The sequence below is a fragment of the Equus przewalskii genome, chromosome 15, assembly GCF_037783145.1.
Source record: "Equus przewalskii isolate Varuska chromosome 15, EquPr2, whole genome shotgun sequence".
In the NCBI taxonomy this organism is placed as follows: domain Eukaryota; kingdom Metazoa; phylum Chordata; class Mammalia; order Perissodactyla; family Equidae; genus Equus; species Equus przewalskii.
In genome coordinates, this window is record NC_091845.1 from 75,640,931 (window position 1) to 75,666,680 (window position 25,750).

General features: G+C 53.9%; 1 protein-coding gene across 2 annotated transcripts; it reads right to left on the reverse strand.

The window, feature by feature from the left end:
- Window positions 1-1,684: 1,684 nt before the first annotated feature.
- RBP1 (retinol binding protein 1) lies at window positions 1,685-25,747 on the reverse strand. 2 transcript variants are annotated; one of them, XM_008529208.2, is made up of 4 exons: window positions 25,178-25,747; window positions 24,503-24,681; window positions 3,525-3,626; window positions 1,685-1,920 (listed from the first exon to the last, which is right to left on the reverse strand). In XM_008529208.2, the coding sequence occupies exons 1-4, from the start codon at window positions 25,248-25,250 to the stop codon at window positions 1,867-1,869; spliced, it is 408 nt and encodes a 135-aa protein (XP_008527430.1). In that variant the 5' UTR covers window positions 25,251-25,747; the 3' UTR covers window positions 1,685-1,866. The 2 variants fall into 2 exon arrangements, with proteins under 2 accessions (XP_008527430.1, XP_070432293.1); XM_070576192.1 differs by having other exon boundaries at window positions 24,557-24,681; window positions 25,178-25,459.
- Between the last annotated feature and the right edge of the window lie 3 nt (window positions 25,748-25,750).

Sequence of the window (25,750 nt, forward strand, 5' to 3'; positions counted from 1 at the left end):
ATCTTAGGCAATTTGGGGGGCCGGCTCCGTGGCCAAGTGGTTAAGTTCGCAAGCTCCGCTGCGGCGGCCCAGGGTTCAGATCCTGGGCGCGGACATGGCACCGCTCGTCAGGCCACGTTGAGGTGGAGTCCCACATCTCACAACTAGAAGGACCTGCAACTAAGATATACAACTATGTATCGGGGGGTTTGGGAAATAAAGCAGAAAGAAAAAAAAAAGGAAGATTGGTAACAGTTGTTAGCCTAGGTGCCAATCTTTAAAAAAAAAAAATCCTAGGCAATTTGGGGTTTTCATTTCCTTGATCCAGGCTCGGGAAGTGACCAGGATAATGAAAATCATTATTAAAAATCATCTGTCTGGGGCAGGGTTCTTCAACCTTGTCACTGTTGACATGCCAGGCTGGACACTTCTTTGTTGTGGGGCTGTCCTGGCGTCGTGGGATGTTTGGCAGCATCCCTGGCCTCTGCCCACTAGGTGCCAGTAGTGCCCCCACCCAAGTTGTTGAATCAAATGTGCCCAGCGATCGCCACATGTCCCTGGGTGGGTGCTGGATGTCCCCCGGGTTAGAAATGCTGGTCGAGGGCAGTGATTCTCAATCACAGGGGCATATTAGAGTCACCTGGGGGCTTCAAAAGAATACTGATGCCTGGGCCCCACCTCGAGACCCTCGGATAAAACGGGTTCTGGGGACCAGCCTGGGGACAGGGGATTCTGAAAGCTCCCGAGTGGCTCTAATGTTCGGCTGGGTCTGAGAGCACTAGTTAGCACAAGTTTCATACACATCACAAGTTCACAGTCCGCCGGTGCCGGAGGTAAGGCGGATTATTACTGTGTTTGCTGACTGAAGAAGTGAGGTCCAGAGAGGTGTTGTGTTGCCCTGTGAGTTCAGCTCATCCGACTCCTAACCTGGTGCGTACTCCTTCCAAGGGACCGGGCACAGCTTGGGCAGACTCGATATTGGGGGTTCCCCAATGGAGTACTCTCTTTCCATGGTCTCCCACCTCCTTCTTCACCCTTCAGTTACCCTGTCTTTCTTTATGCAAAGACACAGCTAGCAATCATTTACACTTCAGTGTGAGCGTGAGGCTGCTTTCCTCTTCCAGGGGGATTTGCAAGTTATGCCTCATCTGCAACAGTGAAAAGGCAGGCATTTCATCAGCCCACGGATGAGGTGGGGATGGTTTTGGGGTGGTGAAGCATGTGTTCATGACACTTCTGAACTCAAACCCAATTGGTAACTGCCCTTGGTGAGGGTTCACCTCATTCTAGCTTTGGGCTTACAATTCCATCCAGTTCCATTTCATTCGGAAATAATTTTGAGACCATCTCCTGTGTGTACAGTTAGAGATCTCTGTTGGGTGGACCTCCCTAACTTGGCTCCAAGTTCCCAGGGTGGAGGCCACCTTCTCCTGTGTCTGTGGCACTCACAACACTCTGGCCCTGATGGGATGTGTAAGGTGGTAGGTACGTACTACACAGAAGACCGAATGCCAGGTCACACACCCTGGCCCCAAGCCTGTGCCCCTGGGGAACAGCCGCACGGGTGCAATACCAGGCCCAAATCCGCAGGCATGCAGCTGGATTTCCACCTTCTGCCCAGAGGTAGCATCAGGTGACGTGGCTTCAGAAGCCCCAGAGAAAAGGGGAGACAGTGGGGTTTTGAAGCTTCTCCAAAACAGACGTCTTGAGCAGAGATCACTTTTATTGGGACGGTTTCGTTTTAAGAAGAGGAGAAGAGACAAAGCCAAGAGACAGACCCTGCTGGCAGCGGCCTGGGCATTTCCGCCCCACGCTGTGCAGAGAGAGGAGAGGGCACCCGGCCCCACGTCCAGGCCACTGCTCCTCGAGGCCAAGGTCTGCTCCGCTTCAGTGCACCTTCTTGAACACTTGCTTGCAGACCACTCCCTGCACCCTCATCTCCTGAAACAGAAGCAGGTGCCTGTCACCGGCCAGGGCACGGCCACACCTGGGGCCCGCGCATCTAGGGACAGAAACTTTGAAAATACTCGGGGGCTGCTATTTTTCCCCAAAGGGCTCAACAGGTCACTGCAGACCAGGGCTGCAAACCAGGGCGGTGGTTCCAGGCTTCACAGCTTGTTTTACAGGTTTCAGCTGCACAGTGGACTTACCTGGGGAGTTTGACAAAAGCCTGGGTCTCCGCTAGACCAGTTCCATCAGTATCTCAGTGGGTGCAGTACCGGGATGGCTGTGATTAAAAGCCCCCAGGTAACATTAAACTGCAGCTGGGGGAGCCTGTGCGCTGCCAGCAGGCCAGCTCCTGCTGAGTGTCACCAAGGGGAGCAACAGCACAGTGTTGTCGTCTGCCAAGATTTTTTTTTTTTTCTTTGAAGGAGGCTGGAAATCTGAATATTTATGTGACATCTCCTAATTTTTAAGTTGTTGGCTGAAGAAGTTTGAAGCCCATTGACAGCCAAATGAAAGAGGCCTGGGGTTCCCAGTTTGCAGCCTCTGGCCTAGAGCCACAGAACTATTGAGCTGAAAGGGCCAATGGAGATCACATCATTTACCCTCACGCTCTGCAGCTGAGGAAATAGAGGCCCAGGGGAGACTGGCTCAAGGTCAGGCGCTGCAGCCCAGGCTCTCCGCGGCAACCTAAGCTGCCTCTGAAAATAAGGCCCTGGCACCTCTTCCGGGCATCCTGCAGCCCCTGATCTCTGCGGAAGCCCCATGTGGTAGGACGGCATTTGGCAGATGAGGCTAAGGGAAGGGAGGCACTCAGGGAGCCAGGACTAGCACCCAGGTCTCCTGGACCAGGCTCCTTTCTAGGAAGGAAGGTAGTTGGGGAGTTCCAAGGGGCAGGAGGAGTGGTGGGAGGTCTCCTCTCAGAGGACACGTGTTATTCTGGCCCTCCAGGACTAAGGCCCCTACTCTGGATTTGTGTGTGCTTTCCCAGACAATGGATGGAGTAGAAATGGCTTTGACTAGAGGTCCCAGGCCCAAGGACAGGGTGAGGATGGCCCACAGCTGAACTGAGAAAGACTTCTCCTCCCCCAACCTAGACTATTGAGATCATGTCTTAGAGAAGCTTAGAGAATTCTCCTTGGTTCTGGCCTGTCACAATTAGGCATGGTGAAAATAGACATCATTTGGGAGCAAATTTTAATTCTGCCACTTTCTAGCCATGTAACTCGGATGTAAGCGTCCACGTTCTCATCTCCAAAACAGGGACTACAACAGTACTTGGCCTGGAGGGCTGCTGAGAGAACAGACAGTGATATGGAAGGCCAAAGGGCTTTGCTCCATGTCTGACGTTTAGCAGACGCATCCCCTCACCTCCTCCCTCTGACTGGACAATTGGGTAAGCCTAGACCTTGAAAACACATTGCTCAATTTTTAAAGTCATTCAAGTGTCATCTGCAGGCCTTTGGAAGAGAAGCTTCAGAGCAGAACGAAGGCCCAGCCATGAGGCATTCTTCCAAGGTCCATCAGGACCTGGACAGTGACCAGGGCCTCTGGGGTGCAGCCTGGCCTGCCCTCCCCAGCCCCCTGCCCCAAGAACCTACCAGGTGCAGCTCATCACCTTCAATCCACTGGGTCCAGCCACGTCCCTCCTTCTCGCCCTTCTGCACACACTCCAGCTTGTCCCCATCCCAGCTCACCGTGGTCTGCCAAGCAAAAAACCACAGTTGTCAATCTTGAGCAAGCAGCCCTTGGGAGCTGGGGGAGGGGCCGCCCCAACCTTGATAATCCAGAGTGTGCTCAAGTCAATTTCATTATAGGAAATAAGACCCCCTGTCCATCACATGCTCTCATCAAAGAATGCAAATCAGGTTTAAAATTTAAGGAAATCTTCATTTCATTTAAAGGGGTAATTAGGAGAGAAAACGTCATTGGGGTGGGGCTGTCCGTGCAAGGGTGGGGAATGGGGCTGGGGAGGGCAGGGGCTCTTGCCGGCAGAGCACACCCCAGGCGGGGGTGGGGTGAGGGCTGCTGTCCCGCATCTTGCTGGTGAGACGCAGACTTCTCAGAGTACCCTGCCCATCCCCAGACATTTCATTCATTCACCTATGCATTCGTTGTTTCAACTTTTTCGAGGTCTTGGGTCACCAAAGAGACCCCACCCCTGCCCTCAAAGAGCTTTTCCTCTCACGCAGAACAACCTTAGCTGTAAATAACCGAATGTAGGTACAAATGGCCGCTCCTCAGGCACTCTCTGTGCCCTCTCTAAATGCTTGCCACCGTCCTTGTGGAGCACGGATTAGCATCTCCGTCTTACAGGGCGGGTTGAGGGCCTTGCCAAGTTCACCCAGGTGGTCAATGGCAGTGCCAGGTCAGAACACAGATCTGTGGGGACCGAAGTCCCCCTCCCCAGTGGACTGCACTGCTTCTTTAGGCGCCCAGGGTCACCAGAGTTACAGACCAGGGGCTGTGGTCTGTATGACACAGATGACAGTCAGGGAAGGGGAAGTTCTGAGAAGAGGAGGCACCAGGGCCTGGCCTTGAAGGACAGGAGAAGGGAGCTGAAGCCGAGGAAAGGAGGCGCTGGGGGAGAGGGGTTCTCGGCTGGCTACCAGGAGACGAAGGCACAGAGATGGGCCACCAAGGGCGTGCTCAGGACGCTCCTCGGTGGGTTCCAGGGAAACGTGGGGGAAAGAAGAGGAAGCTCCCGCTGCCTTGCTGGCCCCAGCCCCGCCCCTACCTTTGAGCCCTCACATCCTCCCTAAGCACGGGGTGCCCCGCCAGGTGCTCGGTGCACTGAAGGCCAGACAGACAGCTGGAGGAGGCCCCGCCCATGCCCTCGGGAGATTTCAGTCTCATTGGAGCAGAAGGGCCCACCCAGAAACACAGGCTCAACGTGTGGGAACTTAGAGGCGAGACAGCCCAGGAGCCACGGTCCGGACTGGGACCTGTGTGCAGGTGCAGGGAGCGTCTCCCATCCTTGCAGCTACCCAGCTCCCTCTAACAGCCTTTCCGCATGGGGCAATTCCACATTGTGAGCCCTGCCTCCCCACTGTAGCGATTAGAACTCTGTTTGCCCTGTTTGCCCGTAGTTCCTGTGTGGCTCTGAGCAAGTCCATCCCCTCTCTGGGGCCCAGTGTTTCCATCTGTCATAGGAGGGGGTCGGGGGACATTAACTCAGAGGCCCTGGCTTTACAGAGGTGAGGTTCTAGCATTGCCGTGTTTCTGGCCACGCCTGGCTCAGAGTCAGGACAGTCAGCAACAGGCTGATCAAGATTCAGGAGAGAAGGAGAAATCCGGGAAATGGGTGTGGAGTGAGTGGGGTCACTCCCCACAGGAGGACCACCTCCCCCTTCCCTCCCCCACTCCCAGTCTCCTCTTGGGCTTGCTGAGCACTACTGCCCTCTCCTCTTGGGATGAAGCCTGCAATGAGATCCATGCACAAGGGGGACAGGTGGAGCCAGCTGCATTTCCCCAGCTTTGCACAGGAATAAATCTGATCTCTTCTCCTGGAGCCTGCTCCCAGAGGGAGAGGGGGCACCAGGGAACTTGGGGTGGGGCAGCTCCTCTCCCTGGTCCAGAGATCACTCAGGGCACCCATCCAGCCCCAAACCAGAGAGGAGGTCCCACCTTGAAGCCAGAACATAATGAAGTTCACATCTGACAAAGTGTCACAGGTAAAGACCCCTAAAGACCTCAAGCCATTCACTGGATGCCTTGTCCACGCCAGGCCTGTGACGGGGAGTGCAGACTGGGGACTCAGACAGCCCTCGACTTCAAGGTAAGAACACTTGGCCTCCTCATCAACTGAACTTCTCTGCGTGTTTATCCAGAAGTTTACCCTGCATGCCAAGGGCTCCAGCCAGACTCAATCAGAGGCCGAGAGACAATCACTGTTCTCAGTTACGACGCACGCACTTCTGCCTCCACCAGAAAGATCAGTCAAAGAGCACATTCATACCCTCCGTGCTGGAAGATACGAGAACTGCTCAAGGAAGAACAGAGTAATAAAAAGAATGCCTGTAATCTTGCTCCTTCAGAGATAATTCCTCTAAAATTTTGATGGATTTCTCTCTCACCTTTTTTTCTATTAATACATATATATGTTTTCAAAAAATTAGAATTTCATCATTTATGGATTTGTAGCCTAGTTTCTTCATTTAATAGAAACATTTTTCCCCTTCAACAAATGTTCTCCATAAACGTTATTTTAATTGTCATGTCATATTCAGGAAATGGCTATATAATTTGTAGGATGCAGCACAAAATAAAAATGAGGGGCTCCTTTGAAAAAAATGATTAAGACTTTGAAGATGGTGACAGCAGAGCATTGAACCAAGCGAGGGGCCCCTCTGAGTGTGGGGCCTGTGCAACTGTGCTGGGCAGAGGCCTCTGAAGCCGGGCCTGGGAGCAGTTCACTGCACATACATGCCATTATTAAGCCCATTACCAATTCTTGGACATTCGGGTTATTTATAATTCTGTGCTACTATAAATAAGACTTCCTTGCACACACAGTTGTGAACACATCGCTTCCTTCGAATACATTTCCAGAGGAAGAACTGTGGCGCTAAAAGTGTGCAGGTTTGGAAGGTTTTGGATAAGTCTTGGCAACTTGAGCTCCACAAAGCTCACACCTGTCTACCTTCAGCACCTGCGTCAGAGAGCGAGCGGGGAAGAGATGGTCACTGGTGGCACAGCAGGCTTTGCTCCTGGGCTAACATGTTAGCCTTTCCAGATCACCTGGCATCTCTTAAGAGGGACCGTTTGGATATAAATAATAAAAATACCTTATCAAAGGAATGACCGACGGCAGAATTTCAGCCTCACGATAGGTCCAGGGATACAGGGAACAGAAGCCTTTCTTAGAGCCCTACAAATAGGACCCCTTAAAAAGAAGGATCCCCAACACACAAAAGCTGTGTCAGTTCCCAAAGGAGGCACTTTCTCACCCTCAGTTCCTGCTGACTCTGACCCCGGGTGAGTTGGAAAGAAGAGACCATTCTTGTCTGTACTGAATACAAAAGGGAGGCTGAGCTCAGAGAGGTTAAGTGACTTTCTCAGTGTCCCCCAGCTTATGAGGGAAAGAACTCGGGTTGGAATATGGGCCTTGCATGATTCAGTGCCCCCTTGTTTCCCAGGCCAGGGCAGGGCACCCAGCAGATGTCTGCTGAAGTCTTTGGGGCCTGCAGAAAAAACATGGGCATTGTGCTAAGACTGAGCAGCTCCCAGGAGGAAGAACTTTCAGTTCAGTCCAACCATTGCTGGGTGTGGGTGCTGAAAGCCAGAGATGGGTCCTAAAGGCCACTGCCCTAAAGAGACCACCGCAGAGAAGGGAGAGAGAGAAATGCCAGGCGGTTACAGCCCACGTGGTAGGTGCTGGGATTAGGGGAAGCATGGGGCTGCTGTACCCAGGAGGGCACCTCATTCTCCTAGGAAGAATAAGCTAGTTTTCTTTCTTTTTTTTTTGTGAGGAAGATTGTTGCTGAGCTAACATCTGTGCCAGTCTTCCTCTGTTTTATGTGGGTTGCCTCCACAGTGTGGCTTGATGGCTTGATGAGTGGTGCTAGGTCTGCACTGGGGATCTGAACCCATGAACTCCGGGCCGCTGAAGTAGAGCACCCGAAATTCACCACGCCACTGGGCCAGCCCCATAACCTAGTTTTCTGAAGTGGGAAGGCTTTCCAAACAGTGAATAAGGACAAGCCAGCCAGTGCTGTAGAAGCCATCCAGGAGTTAAGGAGAGGGAGGAACACGGCTGGGAGGCAGATGGGGCCACAACGCCAGACTGAAAACTGGGACTGTGGCCTGGAGCACGTTCTCAATGCCTCCCAGTACCGCCTGTGCCCTCACACAGCCCCATAGCTCTGACCTGCTGGGGGAGCCATCAGGGAGAGCACCCAGTAGGTGGGCCAGGGAATCTCGCAGACTGTCCTCTGGGTTAAAGGGCTCTGGAAGCTGTCATTTGCACTGGGTTCCTGGTACCTCCCCCATCCCACTGTACACCCTCCACCTGTATCAGGCTGACCCAGTACTGTCAGCTAAGAACATGTTCCCCGCTGGACCCTCTGTCCCCAGCCATGCGAATTACTTTGGGCAACGGGATCAACCTTTCTGAGCCTCCATGCCCTCACCTACAACAAAGGGATTAATGGTACCTACGGTGGCAGACTGATCCACTGGTGGCCCCCTATGGATCACATGATATTCACGCCCTGTGATATTCACAAAGCTGTGTGACTTGCTTTGGCGAATGGAACATTAGCAAGCATGACACAAGCAGTGCCTTCATAAGTACTAGTCCGCTGGGTGCTCGTCCTCTGGGAACCCGCCCCTCCTGGAACCCAGCTGCTGTGCTTTAAGGAAGTCAGGCTGTCCTACCGGAGAGAAAGGCCACATGGAGAAGCCCCGGAGGAGGAGAGAGAGGGTACCACCAGAGACCTGAGGCCCCCACCCCAGCCTTCAGCTGAAGGCAGCCACATGGCACGGAGCACTGCCCAGTCGACCCACAGAATCATGAGAATAAAGGTGTTAAGTTACTGAATTGTGGGGTGGTTTGCTATGCGGCATTAGATAACCCAAGACCCACTTTACCAGGTTGTGCTGAGGACGAGAGAAAACGTACATAAAATGCACGAGGCTGGCACACACGGCACTAGCTAACGGGGACCGTGATGTCCAGAGCTTAGATATGGACGGGATTTGTTTGTCGAGATGGAACAATAACTGAAGTCTTTTTTTTTAAGTTGGAGATTTGTGAAGAAGTGACGGACTCGCTATTCATCACGGCTAAACGTTTCAGAAGCTCCTTTCCTTCCAGGAGTCCACGCAGGGCCCAGCTGCTGAGCCGGGGGCCCGGGGATACTGCAATGTCCGCTGCCCCTAAAACGGAATTAGTCTTTGCTTAATCAGAAGATGCATTTGGAGACTCCCCACTGAGAGCTGTGACGGCTTCAAAAATGCGACACAGTCCTCCCACTTCACCACCCCATGTTCACTCTCGGTGGGTGTGGCTTTTTCTATTTAAGCTTTGCATCCTGTGGGAATAGACCAGCCACTTCCCAGAGGATCAGATTTGTCCTAAGAATAGAAAAGCGGGGTGGGGAGTTGGGAAGGAGGTCCGTCACCTGAAAACAAATGAGAGGGAAAAAGGAAAGAAGTCATGTTGGAAAGGGAATGGCGTACCAAGCAACGTCACTTGTTTTCTTGTGCCACAAAACGCAACTTCTGATAACAACCTTCCCCAGGACCCAAGAACTCATTCTGTGACCCCTCGGCGGTACACGGCCAGCTACCTTGGCTGGACGAGGAGCAGTGAAGTCTGGGACAAGGATTCCTTGCCCTCTGAAGGCCAGGTTTGGAAGGGTCTTTAAGAAGTCATTCAATCCAGTTTCCCAGCCTGGACACTTGCCACTGCTCAATCCATTTAATCAGGTCTCACAGGGAATTTCAGGCAAGAGGACGGTCCCATGCTTTTCAAGCGGCATGGGAAGGCGGCTGCCTGTAGGGGTACCAACCACAGGGATGGGCCCCACCCCCACCCCCACCCTCACCCTGCCTCCACTCCACCCTGGGCTCTGGGACACCACCCTGGAAATGAAGCCCAGACAAATCCAAGAACGAGGCCACCTTCCCCGCCCCTCCTAACAGTAATTCTCACTGCAGAGGCCACCTGAAAGTTGCAAACAGGTCGGAGCCCAGGGCAGCTGGGTGTACAGCAAAGCCAGTCTAACTTTTCTATTAAAAACCTCCAGCACATTGCCCTTGTCAGCAGCTTTCCCAGAAAGACGTGCACCAACAGATGAATGAAGACAGCTGTGCATTACCCTGACAAGGGACTGTCACTGCAAAAGCCATTATCCAGCTCCCCTGACCACTCAGAAACCCCAGCTGGCACTGCTGCATGGGACCAATGACACAGAAAACCTGGCTCCCGCAGGCAGCCTGAGGAAGCATGTCCCAGGGCAGTCTTGAGGCCCCCTTGCCCTGTGCAGGTGACCTGTTCTGGGAGTGACAGATCATTCCCACCAAATGGACTCATCTCTTGGCAGTGACCTGGCATGAACCAGAAATAGGGGGATTCAACTTGGCTGCCAAGAATTTGCGACATTCGTTAAAGCTCCCCAATACCCAAAACACCCACTCCAAAGAGGAGGGGGGCTGATGGCTCACTGGCCCCTCCAGGCTCGCCCACCCAGTGGAGGCCCCCTGCTTATGGACCCACCTCCCAGAGGGCTGGCACTGAACCTCATTGTCTCTGTGGCTCCAGAGCCAGGCCGTAACAGGGGAGGCCTTGTCTGTGGTGATTCTGCCTGAAAAGGCAGAAAAGGTCCAGGTCTGACCCAAAGCCCATGGCTCTTTAAATTTGGGGGGAAAACTGAAAAACCAGACTGTGACTAGATCCTCTCTATACATGACGTGAATCACTAAAAGAAGCAAACTGGCCATTCCTCCCGGAGTTGGATTTTGAAGTGTGCTTCACCCTTTGTGGGTTCCTAGGACAGCAAGAAAGCTCTCAGCCTCTGGTGCCTGTGTGATAAGCAGGCGGGTGGGAGGGGCAGGGAAGGGAGCAGAGAACCTGCCAAGTGCCAGGGCCGGTGCTTGGAGCTTCCATAATTTTTCACTTGACCTTCAAGCTTTAGAGCTGATAAAAATTAGGCTTAGTTAAGTAACCAGCCCGAGCCACCTACAGGTTGGGGGTTGAGCCATTGCTCGAACCGAGTTCTTTCTGGCTGAGATATCCAGTGGGTGCCCACGAGGCCAGGCTGGGCGAGCAGATGCACTCACTCCTCTCCTTCTGATCCGTTCCTAGGCCCTGGCAATTATCTAAAATCAGCACATTTGGGGGTGGGGGGTGGGGGGAAGGCAATTCACTGTAAAGCAGACTAACACTAAATTTTTAAGGGCTTAAAACGTGAATGAGTAATTAGAGACGTAAAAGATGTTAGAAGCAACTACTCTAAACCAGGAAAGCCACATGGCCTTCAGGGGGCTAAAGAATGCAGTTCTAATCCCATGAAGAAGCTGACAGCAAACGGTAACATGCTTCTTAGAACAAACAAATGATAAAATGTTAAGACTAGTCTTGACATGTCATGTTTTAAATTCCTTAAACATTCCAGCAAGCGCCCAAGATCAATTTTAAAACAAGAAACCGTCAGAGAGCTCAAGGCCCCAAGAAGCCAAGGTTCTGGATGGGGAGGAGGGAGATGGGCCTGGAGGTCACGGGGCCCCTGTGGAACAGCACTCAGTCATTGTAGGGCCCAGTACCAAGGGTGGCCATAGGACTGGGCTGGACCCAAGCTCTGCCATGGAGCAGCTCAGCCTGGAGGGAAGGCAGACATGTAAACTGGAATCAACATGAGCCATGTTTGGTGCTGGGATGTGTGATGGGCACCCAGCCCAGCCTGGCAGTCAGGGAAGGCTTCCTGGTGGAAGTAACAGCATCATGTCATTACCGTTGTCACCATCATCACCCTAACAACATGTATTGAGTAACCACTATGTGCCAGGCAGGGTACTAACAAGGCAGGGGTCATATAGGTTGATTCCTTAAACCTCCTGGAGCGTTTGCTTCTCCCCATTTACAGACGTGGAGACTGAGGCTTTAAGGTTGCCTAGCCATCAAGTGGGGAGATGAGATTTGACTCTGGAGCCCATGCTCTTGGCTACTGTGCCCACAGTTCCCTAATCTAAACTGACCTTTGACCGAGCAGCAGGATTGTGCAGCACGGTTCTGTGCAAGGAAAAAAGATTCAGCAACTGTGGGCTCCACACCTGCACACCAGCCTCGTGCTGGAAATCCAGGCAGGTAAGGTAAGGACCCTGCCTCTCAGGAGCCCACAGACGACTGGACAAAGAGCCAGAGAATTCCAGCAGAACGGCAGTGCTGGGAAGAGGCAGGGGTGGTGGTTACGGAATTGGGAAGGCACCTCATCGGCCTCTGAAGTGGGCACAGAGGTCCACCAGGGAAGGCTTCCTGGAGGAGGCAATACTGAAAGTAATGCTGGAACTGACACCAAAAAACACCCTGAGAGTTAGGTTAAGAAGTCAAAATTGGAAAAGAGGAACAAAGGAATCCACGCAGAAGGAACAACCTGGACAGAAGCCGGGAGGCCAGGGGCTGCCTGAGCAAGGCTTCTAAATAGGCTTTGCCTGGCTGGACTCTCCTGGCATGACCCTCCCCATGGAGCCGGATCCTGTACCTCCAACCCCAGAATTTACTGGGGAGATCGCTCACAGCCTCTCTTCCTCCTCACTTGACATCTTCGTGGCTCCAACCAGCCAAAGCTTGTGCAAGGAAAATCCAGATGCCTGCTTCTCTGGCAGCAGAGCTGGCTCTGCTACTCGGGCCAGTGCAAGAAATCAGCCTACTGTCAGGTCCACCCCCAGAGCAGGTGCAACAGGAGGGAACATCCTGCCAGAGAGGCTCAGAGGAGCTCTCAAGGCCAGAGCCCACCAAGGCCTCATCATGTCCATGGAGCCTCTGGACTCTATTTTTCATCTTTCAAGGAGAACAGAAACAAACAGTTCCCAGAAGATAAGAGATGCTGGCTCAGTAACCAGGGAAGCGTGAGCAGGTCAGAATCTCTTGACCAACAGCTCCTTGGGGTCTGGGATCCTTTTATTCACTGCAGGATACCAGCCCCCACCTTATGATCTACAGCAAAGGAAATGCACATTACTATTTGTCGAATGAATGAATGAATGGTGGAAAGCATTCTAGGGTACTCATAATTTTTCAGCCAATGAACACCGCCACCCTTAGACAAAATATCCAGGCAAAGTATCTGCTTATTCTTCCATAGATCAGCCTTATAGAAATGGGTTAGACACTGGAGAGACAAAGCCCCAAGCTTTGGAGGCCTGGAGCACTTAGTCACCATGCCCAGCACCAGACCCAGGAACAGTATGAGTCATGGTTTACACTCCCTTCCCCCCGACTCTGAACCCACGGCCTGCCTGCCCACTGTTACCACATGAACAACTTGCTGCCATGGATGCCGTTGCCACTGAACAGCACCTGGCAGGCTGGCCCAGCCCCCGACAGCAGTATGCCTCCCTGAGTGGGGCGCTCAAGAGGGACCCGATGACAGCCTTGGATGGAGGCAGGCCTGAGCTCCGATCCATCTCCACCTCCTTCTAGCTGGGTGACCCGGAGCAGGTTACTCCTTCTGAGCCTCCATTTCTTTATCAGCAAGATGGGGTTAATGAGTCCTGCCACAAAACAGCCACTGGGATGAAATGAAACTTGGGGATGCAAGGACCTATTTCAGTGCTGGACACGTGAACTACTCCACAAGCAGTAATGCCCCTCTGCCCTTGGCCTTGCCCAGTCTGCTCTCTGCAGAAGTGGAAAGACATGTGCTCTGTCAGGCCAGCCTCTGCTCTCATAACCCTGATGGCCAGGTGTCCCTTCACACATGTCACCACCCCGAGAATTTGTCTTCTAGAGGACACAGTTTATAAGGCGAGAGAAGTAGTAATAACAGCTCACACTGAGGGAGCAGTTGACTGCGGGCTTTCCTGCATCTAATCCTCACCATGAAGTAGGTATCCTTTGCTTTAGAATTAACCCATTTCACAGACAAGGCACAGAGAGGTAAGTAACTTGCTTAAGGCCACCCAGTGTTTAAGTGGCAGAGATGGGATTCCAAGACGACGGTCTGGCCCCAGAGCTGAACCGGTTCTGACTCAGCCAGCTGCCAGGACCTGCCTCAGAGGGAGCCGGGCTGTGGACAAGTGAGAGCTTCAAGGAGGGCCAGGAACGGCTGCCCGCAGGCCTTGAGGCTGCGGTTCTCGGACAGCAGCCCAGCCTCCACCGTCAAGGAGAATGAGACGCAAACCAGACCTCACTCCCCTGCACCTGCCGATTCCATCCCATGACACCACTACCTCCTCAGGGAACACCCCATTTCCATCTCTCTCTGCTAATACTATGGAGTCAGACCACCAGCATCTAAATCCCGGCTCTACCAGCTACCTGATCGGACAAGTGACATCTGTTCTTTCATTTCCTTCATCTATAATATAGGAAGAACGTTGGCGTCTTCATCATAGAATTGTGAGGATTAGAAGAATTAATGCATGGAAAGTGTTTAGAATTCCTAGCACATGGGAAATGCCCAGTAGACATCAGCTATTATTAAATGGCAAGTGGATCTTGTGCTGATCTGATCAATGACTACCATTTCTACTGTTTGAGGTTCTGCTAGTTTTACTTATCACTCATTTGACAAACACATTGGAGCCCACTGTGCTAGGCACTGGAGATACAAAGGTGTGGGCCCCACTGTCTAGAATCTCAAATGCATTAACAAGTGTCACAGGCGCCCTAGAGAGGGACAGCATCTGTAGAGAGGGAGAGTGAGGCAAATGGAGAGGATGAGATGGGATGGGGAGTCAGGACAAGATCAGTGGAGCAGTCAAGCCCAGGTTGATCTTAACCAACGGGGAATTATCCTCCCAGGCAGAGGCGGCAGGGGAATCATCCCAGGGAAGTGCACAGAGAGATGCAACAGAGGCTGGCAAGTGGAGGCACCTGCAAATGGTGGGATGGGGCCAAGCATAAGGTGTGAGGTAGGGGACGGGGCTGGAGAGGCAGGCGCCACCATGTCCCGAAGAGCCCCAGTGACATCCAGCCTTTGCCCATCAGCACTGGGGAGCCTCTGAGGGTTTTGAGCTGGGGAGCAGCATGATCAGATTCCCCTTTGAGAACGTGAAGGATGGGCTGAAGTATTGAGGATGGTGGGAAGGAGATCAATGTGAAGATACTGCAGTAATTAAATGAAATAACCCTGGAAAGCACTGAGCCTGGCACACAGTGAGCTCGAGACGTTCATTGCTATTATTATTGTTACTATTATTACAGGCAAGAGATACGGGAATGGGAAAAGGGAAAGAGATGCTAAGCAGCAGAATCTATGACACTTGTTGACTGACTGGCCACAAACACTTTTCATCTATCTTCACAGCGATCATTTACACAGCCACGTAGTGGTGCAGGGAATTAAAAAGCCAGTCACTCTAACCATCTGTGGTTGTTGGGCATTCGGGAGCACCAGCAGGAGGCAGCCTGTTCTGTAAACCACACACAGCCAGGAGTCAGAGAGATGTGAAGTCGAATCCCAGGGCTACAGGTACCCAGCAGCGCGGCCCTAGGTCAGGACCCTCGGTCCCTGTCTGTAAAATGGGAGAGTAGCACCTCCCTTCTGGGGCTGTTGGAGGATTGCATGGTATTCAGAAAGTGCTAGGGCAGAGCCTGCCACAGAGCAGCTCACACGGTGGCCATGATCAGGTGGGTTGTTGAGGATTATGACCACACAGCGACAAATACCTCTGAACAAAGAGAGAGAGCTTTTTTTTTCCTTTTGAGTGATTTTCCTGGAATATAATTCCTTAAGTGGGATCTTTGAGTCAAAGAGAATGATGATTTTTCTGATTCATTGCACATCATCAGAAAGAATTTTTTCCCCCTCATTTTCTGAGCACAGGGCCAGTTCTGCTGTGAGGCTGGCAAAGGTGGGTTTTGCAGCCTGGGTTCTCCCCTGTCCTCCTTTCACGCCCTCCATACCCGTCTTGTTTATTCTTTTCTTCTCCAGAGCACTCCTATGCTGTCCCGGGACCCTCAAGTCAGGAAAGGAGGTTGCGGGGGGCGGGCTGGGGGGGAAGGAAGGAGGGAAGGGATGGAGGGCTGACTTATTAACATCCCCCTATTAAAGACAGCTGGCACTACAAGGCATTTGCATTTAGAGGAAACATCTGGAGAAGTCTTTGGCTATTTAATTGAAATACATGCGCTCTAATGGTGGCATTTTAGGTAGCATGACAGAGAGCCGGTGTTCCTTTGTGGAGGACAAGGGGTGGTGTGTGTGCATGCACACCCAATTTATACAACAGACGCAGCTACAAAAATGCTTCCCAGGGAGGAAGCTATTGTGAATGAGGCACAGTCCTTGCTCTCAGAGGAGTTTTCAATCAACTCCAAGTCAAATATGAAAAAATCCTTGAGCCCAGGTGAAATGTTAACAATAGGACCTAGCCTCAGCGGCTGGTTTCCAGAGACTTCCATGGGGAAAGGGGGCCCCAGTGGCAGTCAGCAGCTTACCTGGCTTCTGGATGCCTGCAGGGGAGGATGGTGGAGCTTCCAGCCCCACCCACCTCTTTGGGTTCCAGGCCCCGTGGAGCCAGGGGTCTGGGTTGACTGTGAGGGCCTAAAGACCTCAGAGTGGGATGGTGAACCAGTGAAACGGAAGCTCCCACGCTGAGCTCACAGCCAGAAAGTGGTTTCAGGAACTGTTCAGACCTGTCTACTCGGGACTTTTGGAGGGGGTGCAGGCTGAAGGTGAGGTCCTGGGCCACTCCCAACATTCTCAGGCTTTCCCACAGGACTCTCCCTTTCTCGTCAGGCCCACACGCGAGCCTCCCATGCAGGGCCTGCCTTGGATGGCAGGTGGCCCAGGGGGTGGAGTTCTGACCCTGCCTGCAGAGGCCTCACTCGGGGCACCACACACTTTCTCCCAACCCCGAGGAGTCCTCCTGGGCTCGGCTGCTCCTAGGATTAGTCAGAAACAAGAGCCCAAGCCTGACAGAACTTTCAGGCTTGCCAGAGAATAATATTCGAACTCCCACTGCGTACTCACCACACACCAGGCACTGTGGTCACAGCTTCTCATGCATATACCACTGTGAACTTCTCTAAAGTATCTTTCCCCCTACATGCTCTTCTAGAACCTTCCCACATCCCCACTGAAATGTGGAGTCTGTGTCTCCTTCTGTTGAAGATGGGTGGGCCTTTGTGACTGCTTCAACCAACAGATTAGGGCCAAACTGTTGGTAAATGACTTCAGAGGCTGAGTAAATCATAAAAATGTCACACATGTCTGCCTTGTTTTCGTGGCCCTCTCTGTCCTGAATCCCAGCCGCCTTGTTGTGAGGAAGCTCAGGCAGCCAGAGGACTGCGTGTGAATGAGCCATCCAGAAAGCAGAAAGCGAATCCTTCAGCTTCCTGCTGACGTGCCATCCAGCAGGGATGAGACATCCCCTTGAGCCAAACTGCAGATTCGTGAATAAAATAAACAACTGCTACAGATTTGGAGGTTTGCAGTACTAAGTTTTGGAGTGATTTGTCACACCGCAACAGAAAACTGAAATAATTCATCACCATGTTGAATTTTTACAACAGCCCACCAGTGGTAGCACCTCGGCTCCTTCTTACAAATGAGGACACTGAGGCCCAGAGAGATGGAGCACCTTCCCCAACGTAAAAAAGCTGGAAGGCAGACCCAGGATTCAAATCCAGGTACCTCGCAATGCCAAAGCTCCTAAGCGCCCTGTCGCGCCCCACACTTGTCCAACTGCGCACACTCCTGGTGTCACTCATTTGGACCCTCAGTTGCAAACCATCGTGAGCCGCTGCAAGTTTGCTATCTCCACGCAGACTCCACCCACAGGGACTGGACTGCACTCATTCGTCCCCAGAGCTGGGACCCCTTGACCCCAGCACAAGCTTATTACATTGAATCACAACGAGAACATCGCAGGAACCTGGGCAGGGGGCCAGCACACTTCCTCGTTTTTCTTTCTTAGTGGGTGTCAAAAGCACGGTCTTCGAACCACCAGCATCAGCATCATTGGGGAACTTGTTAGAAAAACAAGTTCTTGGGCCCCCTCCAGACGTCCTGAATCAGAAACTCTGGGGCTGGCATGTGCTTCAGATTGAGAACTACTGATCTAACTACTTATGTGGTTCTTAACCCATGATCTTCGGACTCTGAGTGTCTGAGGATGTTTTTAGATACAAGTGACAGGAAACCGATTCAAATAGCTTAAGGGGAAAGGAAGGAAATACACCGGCTCAAGCGCTTGGAAAGTCTCGGATGATGCTAGTGTCAGAGCTCCCAATCCTCCAATGTCGCACTCTCTCTCTCACCTCTACTTCTCTACTGGCCTCATTTTTCCCTTCTGTTGGATTTCTCCATGCACCATGGAAGGTGGCACGGAAGCTTACATCAGGCCAGCTTATCAACCTTAGGGAGACTAGAACACACCTCTCTCCCAGGGTCCCCAAGTTAAATCCCAGGAAAGGGTGTGACTGGCCCACCTTGTGTCACATGCGCCATCAGGTGACAAGCCATGGGACACTGCCATCACCCTGGTTTAAGGTGCTCATCCCAGGAGAGACAGTGCACTGTGATTTGAACCCCCCAGGTGAGTGGGGGTAATTTCCACCAAAAGGAGCGCTTCTTTGGGTGGGTGGGGAGCGACGTCGGTCAGAAAACCAGCTGGACCTCCCCCACTAAACCCCTGGTCACCATGAGTGACTACGCCATGGCCCTCAGTCTAGGGTATCAGAAGGGCCCTGGCCCCTTGTTGCACACAGTATTGTGGCCTCCCAAGGCACTGTCCCCTGTCCTATCTCTATGGTCCTCAGAATTTGCCTGCGAGACAGGCAGAGCAGCAATCATGACGCCCGTTTTGCAGATGTGAAGACAGAGGCAGCATGTCCCGTCACTTAAGGTCACCCTGTCAGGTAGGTAACGGGGACGTTGCTAAGATCATTTGGTGCAGCATGGCACCTAGTAAGGATTTGCACCCGGTATTTTCCTTTGTTCCGGCCTAACAACAAACAAAACCTAACAAACCAGTGGATTCGTGAAAGCTACTTTGTGCATTTTATTCGGGTTGCTTTAATTCTTCTTTTAGTAATCCTCAAAAGCACGCTGCTGACACCGATTTCAGAACTTTAGCTAAGACATGAAAGAGACTCCGTGTTTCCATCCTGGAAAGGCCCCAGCCGAGCCCTGGGGGCCTGATCTGGGAGGGGCGGCGCCCAGAAGGCTCCCAAACCCAGAGGCATTCCCAGCTCTGCAGCGCAGGGGTTAACTCTGCCGTTGGCACTGTGTGTTTTAAAACAAGAAGCCCAAAATCTCTTTAATGAATCAAGACAGGATCAGAAAACTGGCAGGAGTTTAAACCAAAGTGTTAACGTGGTTTGGTGGAAGTTATGTATTACCACATATAACCAGATGGATGGATGGATGGATGGAAGGATGGACGGACGGGTGGAAGTAGGAAGTCAAGGAGGGAAGGAATGGAAACACAAGACGGTTAAAAAGGAAAGAATTCAGAAAATCTATAAACTCTGATATGGAAAGATGCCTAAAAAAATATCATTGGTGAAAAACCACTGTGCAGAGGAGTGGGTCCTTCCTTCCTTTTTTTTAGGCTTCAGTTAGAGACACCGACACTCAATCAATAGGCAGATAGCTGCTAGACATATTCCAGGAAGATTTCCAGACACATCCAACAGAAACGGTCAGCGGCAAGTGTTAATCTCTGGGGAGGGGGAATGGGGCCAAGAGGGGGCGGGGTCCTTTCCCTCTCAGTCCGCTCTCTCCAGTGCTATCTGAATCTTCCTTTTACAATAAAAACAAAGGCCGCCACCGACAGCGGGGGCGGAGGGCTGGCAGCCCAGCGAGTGGAAGGCAAGCTCTGCGCAAGGGGTCATCCTGAGTTCACAGCTGGCTGTGCAGGCGGGGCCCCAGCCTGGGAGGAGGCGCCAGGCTCCCGAGTGAATGAAGCCGCCTCCTCCAGGGAAAACCTGATGGGTGTCTGTGGTGGGATGACAAATGGCCCTCCTCCCTCCACCCTGCAGAGCCGGGCTCCGGGTTGTGATTCCTGGCCAAGGCTCCATCTTCTCCCACAGAAACTGCTCTTGCTGTGGGGAGCGGATGGTGGGAACAAAGAACCCCTACCTGGGGATTCTGGGGCCAGGAAGGGGACACTGTTTGAGGCTGAGGAGCACCTTCCTTTCTCAAGGCCCCCGCCCTGCCAGAGCCTCTGTCTGCTAGATTCCATCAATGACACTGGTTTTAAACTGGGCCTGAGATTTCCTCTTAATGGATGAAGGCAGTAGAGAAAAACCAAGCCCACCATTTCCACCCGAATGATAGCCCTGCTGCCTGTGGGTCACGTCAAATCTGAACAGAGCAGGCTGGAAATGTGAGCTGCGTGGTCCTGGGCTATGCGGATGTAAATCCCTCCACCCCTCAGCCACAGGGCCATTTCAGGTGCTTCTGGGCATGGACTGCGATGGCCATAGGGGCCAGACAATGGACTATGGCGGCCGGTGGCACAAGGCCCTCTATACCTAATTTTATAGTTTTCTACTTTTTATAAAGGCACAGACACAAAGATGTTTCTTTCCTCCAAAGCAGAGGTTCTCAAGCTCTGGTTGCATCAACACCACCTGGCCGGCTTCCTGAAACCCAGATGGCTGGTCCGCTCCCAGGGTTTCTGGTTCAGCCCAGGAGTGAGGCCGGAGAATTGGTGTCTCTAGCAAGTTCTTGTGATGCTGCAGCTGCTCTCCGCTCTGGGAACCAGGGCTCTAAGGGAGGGACCCACAGCGCACACAAGCCGCCACTGATCCTCGACTCTGGAGGAGGGGGGACAGTGACGGGAAACTGGAGAACGTCCCATCTAAAGGGAGCCACCGTGACACTGTCCCGGGGATCCGCACGGCACAGGAAAATACAGGCAGCCAAGAGTTTTCAGCAATCTTGACTTTTTTTGGTAAGAACAGCCAGAAATATGAATTTTTCTATGAAATCTTACAATTTGGGGCTATCATTGGCAACTGTCTGAAATTTTTCAAACATTGTGCAGGTCAAACGAAACACATGCGTAGGCCGATTTCACCTCTGGCTGGGAACTGTGTGTGTGTTCCCGTGGAGAAGAGGCGGGAGCAGACATCTCTGAGCCAGTGAGCCTCGGGACCCGTTGGGGAGGGATGTCACCCTGACCTTGCCTCTCCCAGCAAGGGCTCCCTGTGGCCTGTCAGGGCCACAACTAGCTCCCTGCCAGGTCCTCATCACCTCCTCTTCCCTGGCCATATTCTGCACTCCAGCCACGCTGAAGTCTTCGCAGACTGCACCTCTCACCTCCAGGAGCCACCTCCCAACCAGGACTTTTCTGACCTCTGGGCCTTTGTGCACATGGTTCCCCCAGTCTGGAATGCTCTTATCCCTTCTCCACATCTGCCCTAATTTGTACTTGTCCTTCAAGGCCCTGCTCAGCTGTGACCTCCCCTGGGGAACCTTCCATGACCACTGCTCCCCGCTCCTGCCCTGCTGAGCTTCCACCATTACACTGGGCTGTACCCGTCTGAAGACATGTCTGTCTCCTCCACCGGCCTGGGTGCTCCAGGAGGCCCTGCTGCCTCTGTGTCCGCAGGGCTGAGCCCAGGGCCTGGTGGGACAGGTCTGAAACAGCATTTACCAAGCGCTGTTCTCTTGGCCTTGGCCTTGGCCTTGGCCTTGCTCTCATCCCCTTTCTGTTTGGCTACTTCCTGTCTATCCTTCAAGCCCCAGCGCAGACTCCACTTCCTGTGAGAACTTTCCCTGACCTGGGAGGGGCCATCCTCTGCCTGTCCTCCGTCCCTCAGCACACCATCACCAAACTACTGGCTGCTCTGGTCTGCCTCTCCCACCACACTGAACTCCAGGAGGGCAGGAAGCTTGCGCGATGCATTTCAGTAACATGGGGGCTGCAAAGACAGAGTGGGCCCCTGGAAATGCCTGTAGGACTAAGAGAGGAATGAACAAAACGGGTGAACGAATGATCCCAGGTGAGAAATGAGACCCTGGTAATGTGCTAGGAAGAACAAGTTAGAACGACGCCAGCCTGATGCTGAGGACAACCCGCCTCCTCTGGCCCCTGCTCCTAGCAGTGTGTGCAGAGCACGAGAGCAGCAGTGGTGACCCAGCAGCCACCTCGCCAGGACCCAGGCCCTAGAGACCTCAGCCAGCGCGGCCCCTTGGCCTGCAGCTCCCCCGTTCACAAGCCTCAGGTGGCATAGCTGCTCTAATTCTACGACCCTAGACCCTCCCCAGCCACACTCTAGAGAGGCCCACCATCCAGCAGGGCAGCCCGAGGGAAAGGCTTCTCTGCAAGGCAGGGGCCAAGGGAAGGCCCAGCAGAGGGGCCGTCCCTCCGCCAACAGCCAACAGCAAGGTGAGTGAGTGGCTGTCTGCTTGGGACGGGGTTGCCCCGAGTCCTTAGACAGCAGAGGTGACCATGAATCCTGCCCAGTTTCATGCAGGCTGCCCAGCTGCTGGGCTCCCTGAGCAGCTCACCTACCTGTCCTAATGCTGGGTTGAGAGAAGGTGGCCACATGCCACTTCCTTTGTGTCCCAAACCCACCCTGCCACCCCCTTTCTTTACAATTAAGTGCAGGGGTCACCTCCTCCAGGACTCCTTCTGGGATCCCTCTTCTGGGTGCTCACTTTTGTCACCACTGATCTCACTCTGTTCTGACTGTGTGTGTGTCTCCACCACAAAGACTGTGAGTTCCTGGGCGTCAGGGACTGGGACCTGCTCCGCTGTGTCCCTGCGCCTGGTGCCGCGATCAGCACGAGAGGAAAGCGGCAGATGTGGTGCAGTGATTAATGTAATGGCCGGGACTCTGGGGCCGACAGACCAAGTTCAGATCCTCCCTCTGCCACCTACTCAGTGTCCCCAAGGTCCCACAACAAGAAATTCTGCCTCAGTTTTCTTATCTGTAAATGGGGTTGAAACGGTATTGTGAAGCCTGAGTTAAAATACAATGTGAGCAGTGAAACAGCATTTACCAAGCGCTGTTCTCTTGGCCTTGGCCTTGCTCTCATCCCCTTTCTGTTTGGCTACTTCCTGTCTATCCTTCAAGCCCCAGGGCAGACTCCACTTCCTGTGAGAACTTTCCCTGACCTGGGAGGGGCCATCCTCTGCCTGTCCTCCGTCCCGTCCCGTCCCGTGTCGTCCCTCCCCCCCCCCCGCCCCCGTGTACAGTGAGCACCTGATGAGGGTGAGCCAGTATCACTAGCTGAGCAGAGATGTCCCGTGCATTAATGGATGAGGGAGGGAACGAAAGAGCCGAGATGATTAGCCAAGTACTAGCCAGCACATTCCAGAGGCTGCAATGACCCCAAATAGACATGTCTGAAGTACTCTGTGAGCACCCCCCGAGGGAGCTGGGGACAAGGATCACGGTGCAGTTCCATGCAGCAGGTCGGGCTTGGAAAGGCAGGCCCCTCCTCACGGAGCCAGAGCCTGTCTGAAGGTGTCCTTTCCCACTGGAGCCTCTGGGCAGATACGAGCGAGGCCAGGGCCTTTTAAAGGCACAGCCTGACATTTCCCTACAACAATAGTGTTTTCTCCCACTAGTGGCCTCTCCAAGGACAGTCCCTGCTGGCCACCCCCTCTCCCACCATCATTCCAAACTCGAACTCCTGACCATCTTCAGATGAAGCAACAATGTGTGTGTGTTTGTGTGTGTGTGCGTGTGTGTGTGAGGCCTCGGGGCCTGGGGTTCCTTACTCCCAGACACCAGCACTCCTTCAGCCACAGTCCTAACAAACCTCAGCCATCTGGTTTCTGCAAAGGCTACCAGCAGAGAGGGCCCTGGCTTCAAAGTCCAAAGGCCCAGGGTTCAAATCCTCTCTCTTGCCAGTCTCTCCCCGCTGGAGCCTCAGTTATTTCATAACACGGGGTCACTAATCCTGCCCCCCTGGGCTGTGGGGTAAAAGAACTGGCACAGCACAGGGCAGACAGCTAACCCTCCGTACAGAGTGGGAGGGGAAGACAGGAGGGAAGGGGGAGGGGAAGGCGAGGCCCTCATCCTAAGCTAGGTGGCTCCCTGGGGGAGAGCTTAAACCAGCTGTGGATCCAAGACTGGGAAAGGGAGACCAGGGGCACCCTGACCTCCCAGCGACCTGAGAACGCTGACGAGGCCTGGGCTGACCTTCCGGAGTCTGCTGTGGCAGCGCTAATTGGGGTCTCCCGGTCACCAGCTTCCCACCCTGGGGGCAGGAGGCTCCCTCCCCTTCCCCCCTCCCCAGCTGCCAGCGGGGGGGATGCAGGCACTGACCTCCTGAGGGGGTGTTGGCTGCGAGGTTCAAAGGAAGCTCGGAGGGCAAAGGAGGAGGGGGGGACGGGGGAGGGGGGATGGCCAGAAGCCAAAGCCCAGTTTTGGAAGGAGGAGGGGCAGGTCAGAAGGCTTGCGCCAGGGCCAGGGGTCACGTGCCTGCTGCTTCCTAGAGTGGCTTCCCACTGGGTCCTGTAGGAAGCTTACACTTCAGAGGGGCTCCCTGGTTTCTGCTTTCTTTCCTCCCTTCCTTCTCTCCTTCCTCCACCAGGCCAGCCCTTGCCTGAATTCCGGCCCGGCCCCTCCCTAGCTGTGCTACTCGGGGGCATGCTGGTTCATCTCTTTGAGACTGTTTCCTCATCTGTAAAATGGGTGTACTCATACCTCCCTCAAAGGCGGCTGTGGGATTAGGTGAAGTCAAATGTCTAAAGCCCCTGGCTGGCTGGGTGCCCAGACACAGCCGAGAATCAACTAACCGCAGCTTTCATAACTCTTACCATCCGGTTAGGATGGGGGGGGGGCGTGCTTCATGAGTCAGTGCTGCCTACCTTGGGGGCTGGGAGTGCCAGGATCTCTGGTGCCCAAGCACACAAGGGCCCTTGCGCCCCACTCAAATGAACTAGCTTAGCCTTTGGGTAGGCCCCCTGGGCAAGAGATGCCCGGATGTACACAAAACCTCACCATGCACTTGCGGTCATCTATGCCCGTCAGATCCTCCTCAAACTCCTTCCCAACCTGGAAGTCCATGATGTAGTTCCTAAAAGTGCTCAGCGTTCGGATGATCATATGGTCGCCGTCCTGCACGATCTCTTTGTCTGGCTTCAGCAAGTTGGCGATTTTGCGTAGTGCCACATTGACATCTGTAGGATGGCGGGGGCAGAGAGTTGGCCGAAAAACTCAGAGAATTGTTCCCAAAGTAGCCGGGGCCCCAGTTTTCCCCACCCTCCCCGGGGAAAACAGCTGGGGTTCCCTGCTCGCTTAGCGCTGTCTGCGCGCAGCCGGTCTGTGTCTTTTTCTTTTCTTTCTGTTTTTGCAACAAAGTTTTTTGCCTTTATTCTAACCCTGCAAAAACTAAAGCTAGTAAACCAAAACCTGCTTTCCTAATGAAACTACCCGCGTCTGGAGCCAACTATCAGACGTTTGCCACCAATTAACCCTAACAACCCCGATCTCCAGGTCGCAGCCTGCCGGCCGCTCTCAGAGCCACGGCGCCGGCCGCCCTTCCTGCGGCCCGGGGGCCCGGGGCGGCGCTCGCCCGGGCGGAGGCAGGCGACAGCGGATCCGGAGGCTTGGGGGGTCCCCACGCCCCCGCCACCAGTGGCTCGCCCCGGGCGCAGGGCGGTGGGCAGCGCTTACCGAGCGCGCGCAGGTACTCCTCGAAATTCTCGTTGGCCAGCATCTTCCAGTACCCGGTGAAGTCGACCGGCATTTCGTGGGGCGACTGGGGCGAGACGGCCACGGAGCGGCGGGAGCAGCGTCGGCTGTGCCGGGGCAGCGGCTGCCGAGGCGGGCGGGCTGGTGGGCGGCCCGGAAATGCGCGCCCTCCCGGGCCAGGGGGCTGCGTGGGGCGGCGACAGCAGGATGCCGAGCGCGCACAAAGCCCGCGGGAGGATCCCCGGGAGCCCTCGCTCCTCCCCTCCGTGCGGGCGGGGCGGGCCCCCGGAGGGCCAGGTTCGCCCCGGGCCCGCGGCCGCCTCCATTCGGACCTTCAGTTCGCTTCCTCGGGAAGGAAGTGCAGATGCGGGGTTTGCTGTACGGGCCCCAACTCTTCGGTTCCTGCGGGATTCCTTCAAACACCACGAACTTCTCACATTCGGCGGCCACTTGAGGGTCGGGCAAGTCCCTCGGGGTTTGCTGGAGGGATTAGGGAACGAGCACCTCCAGGCCTTTGTCCGAAGCCCCGCGCGGTGGGTGGCCAGGGTGGGGAAA

Excerpts from the sequence above, each read along its gene's own strand:
- RBP1 (XM_008529208.2), bottom strand. The coding sequence starts at position 25,250 with ATGCCGGTCGACTTCACCGGGTACTGGAAGATGCTGGCCAACGAGAAT. Across the intron at positions 24,682-25,177 it reads GGAGTACCTGCGCGCGCTCG|ATGTCAATGTGGCACTACGC; the intron begins GTAAGCGCTGCC and ends GCCATCCTACAG. Across the intron at positions 3,627-24,502 it reads TAGATGACCGCAAGTGCATG|ACCACGGTGAGCTGGGATGG; the intron begins GTGAGGTTTTGT and ends TTTGCTTGGCAG.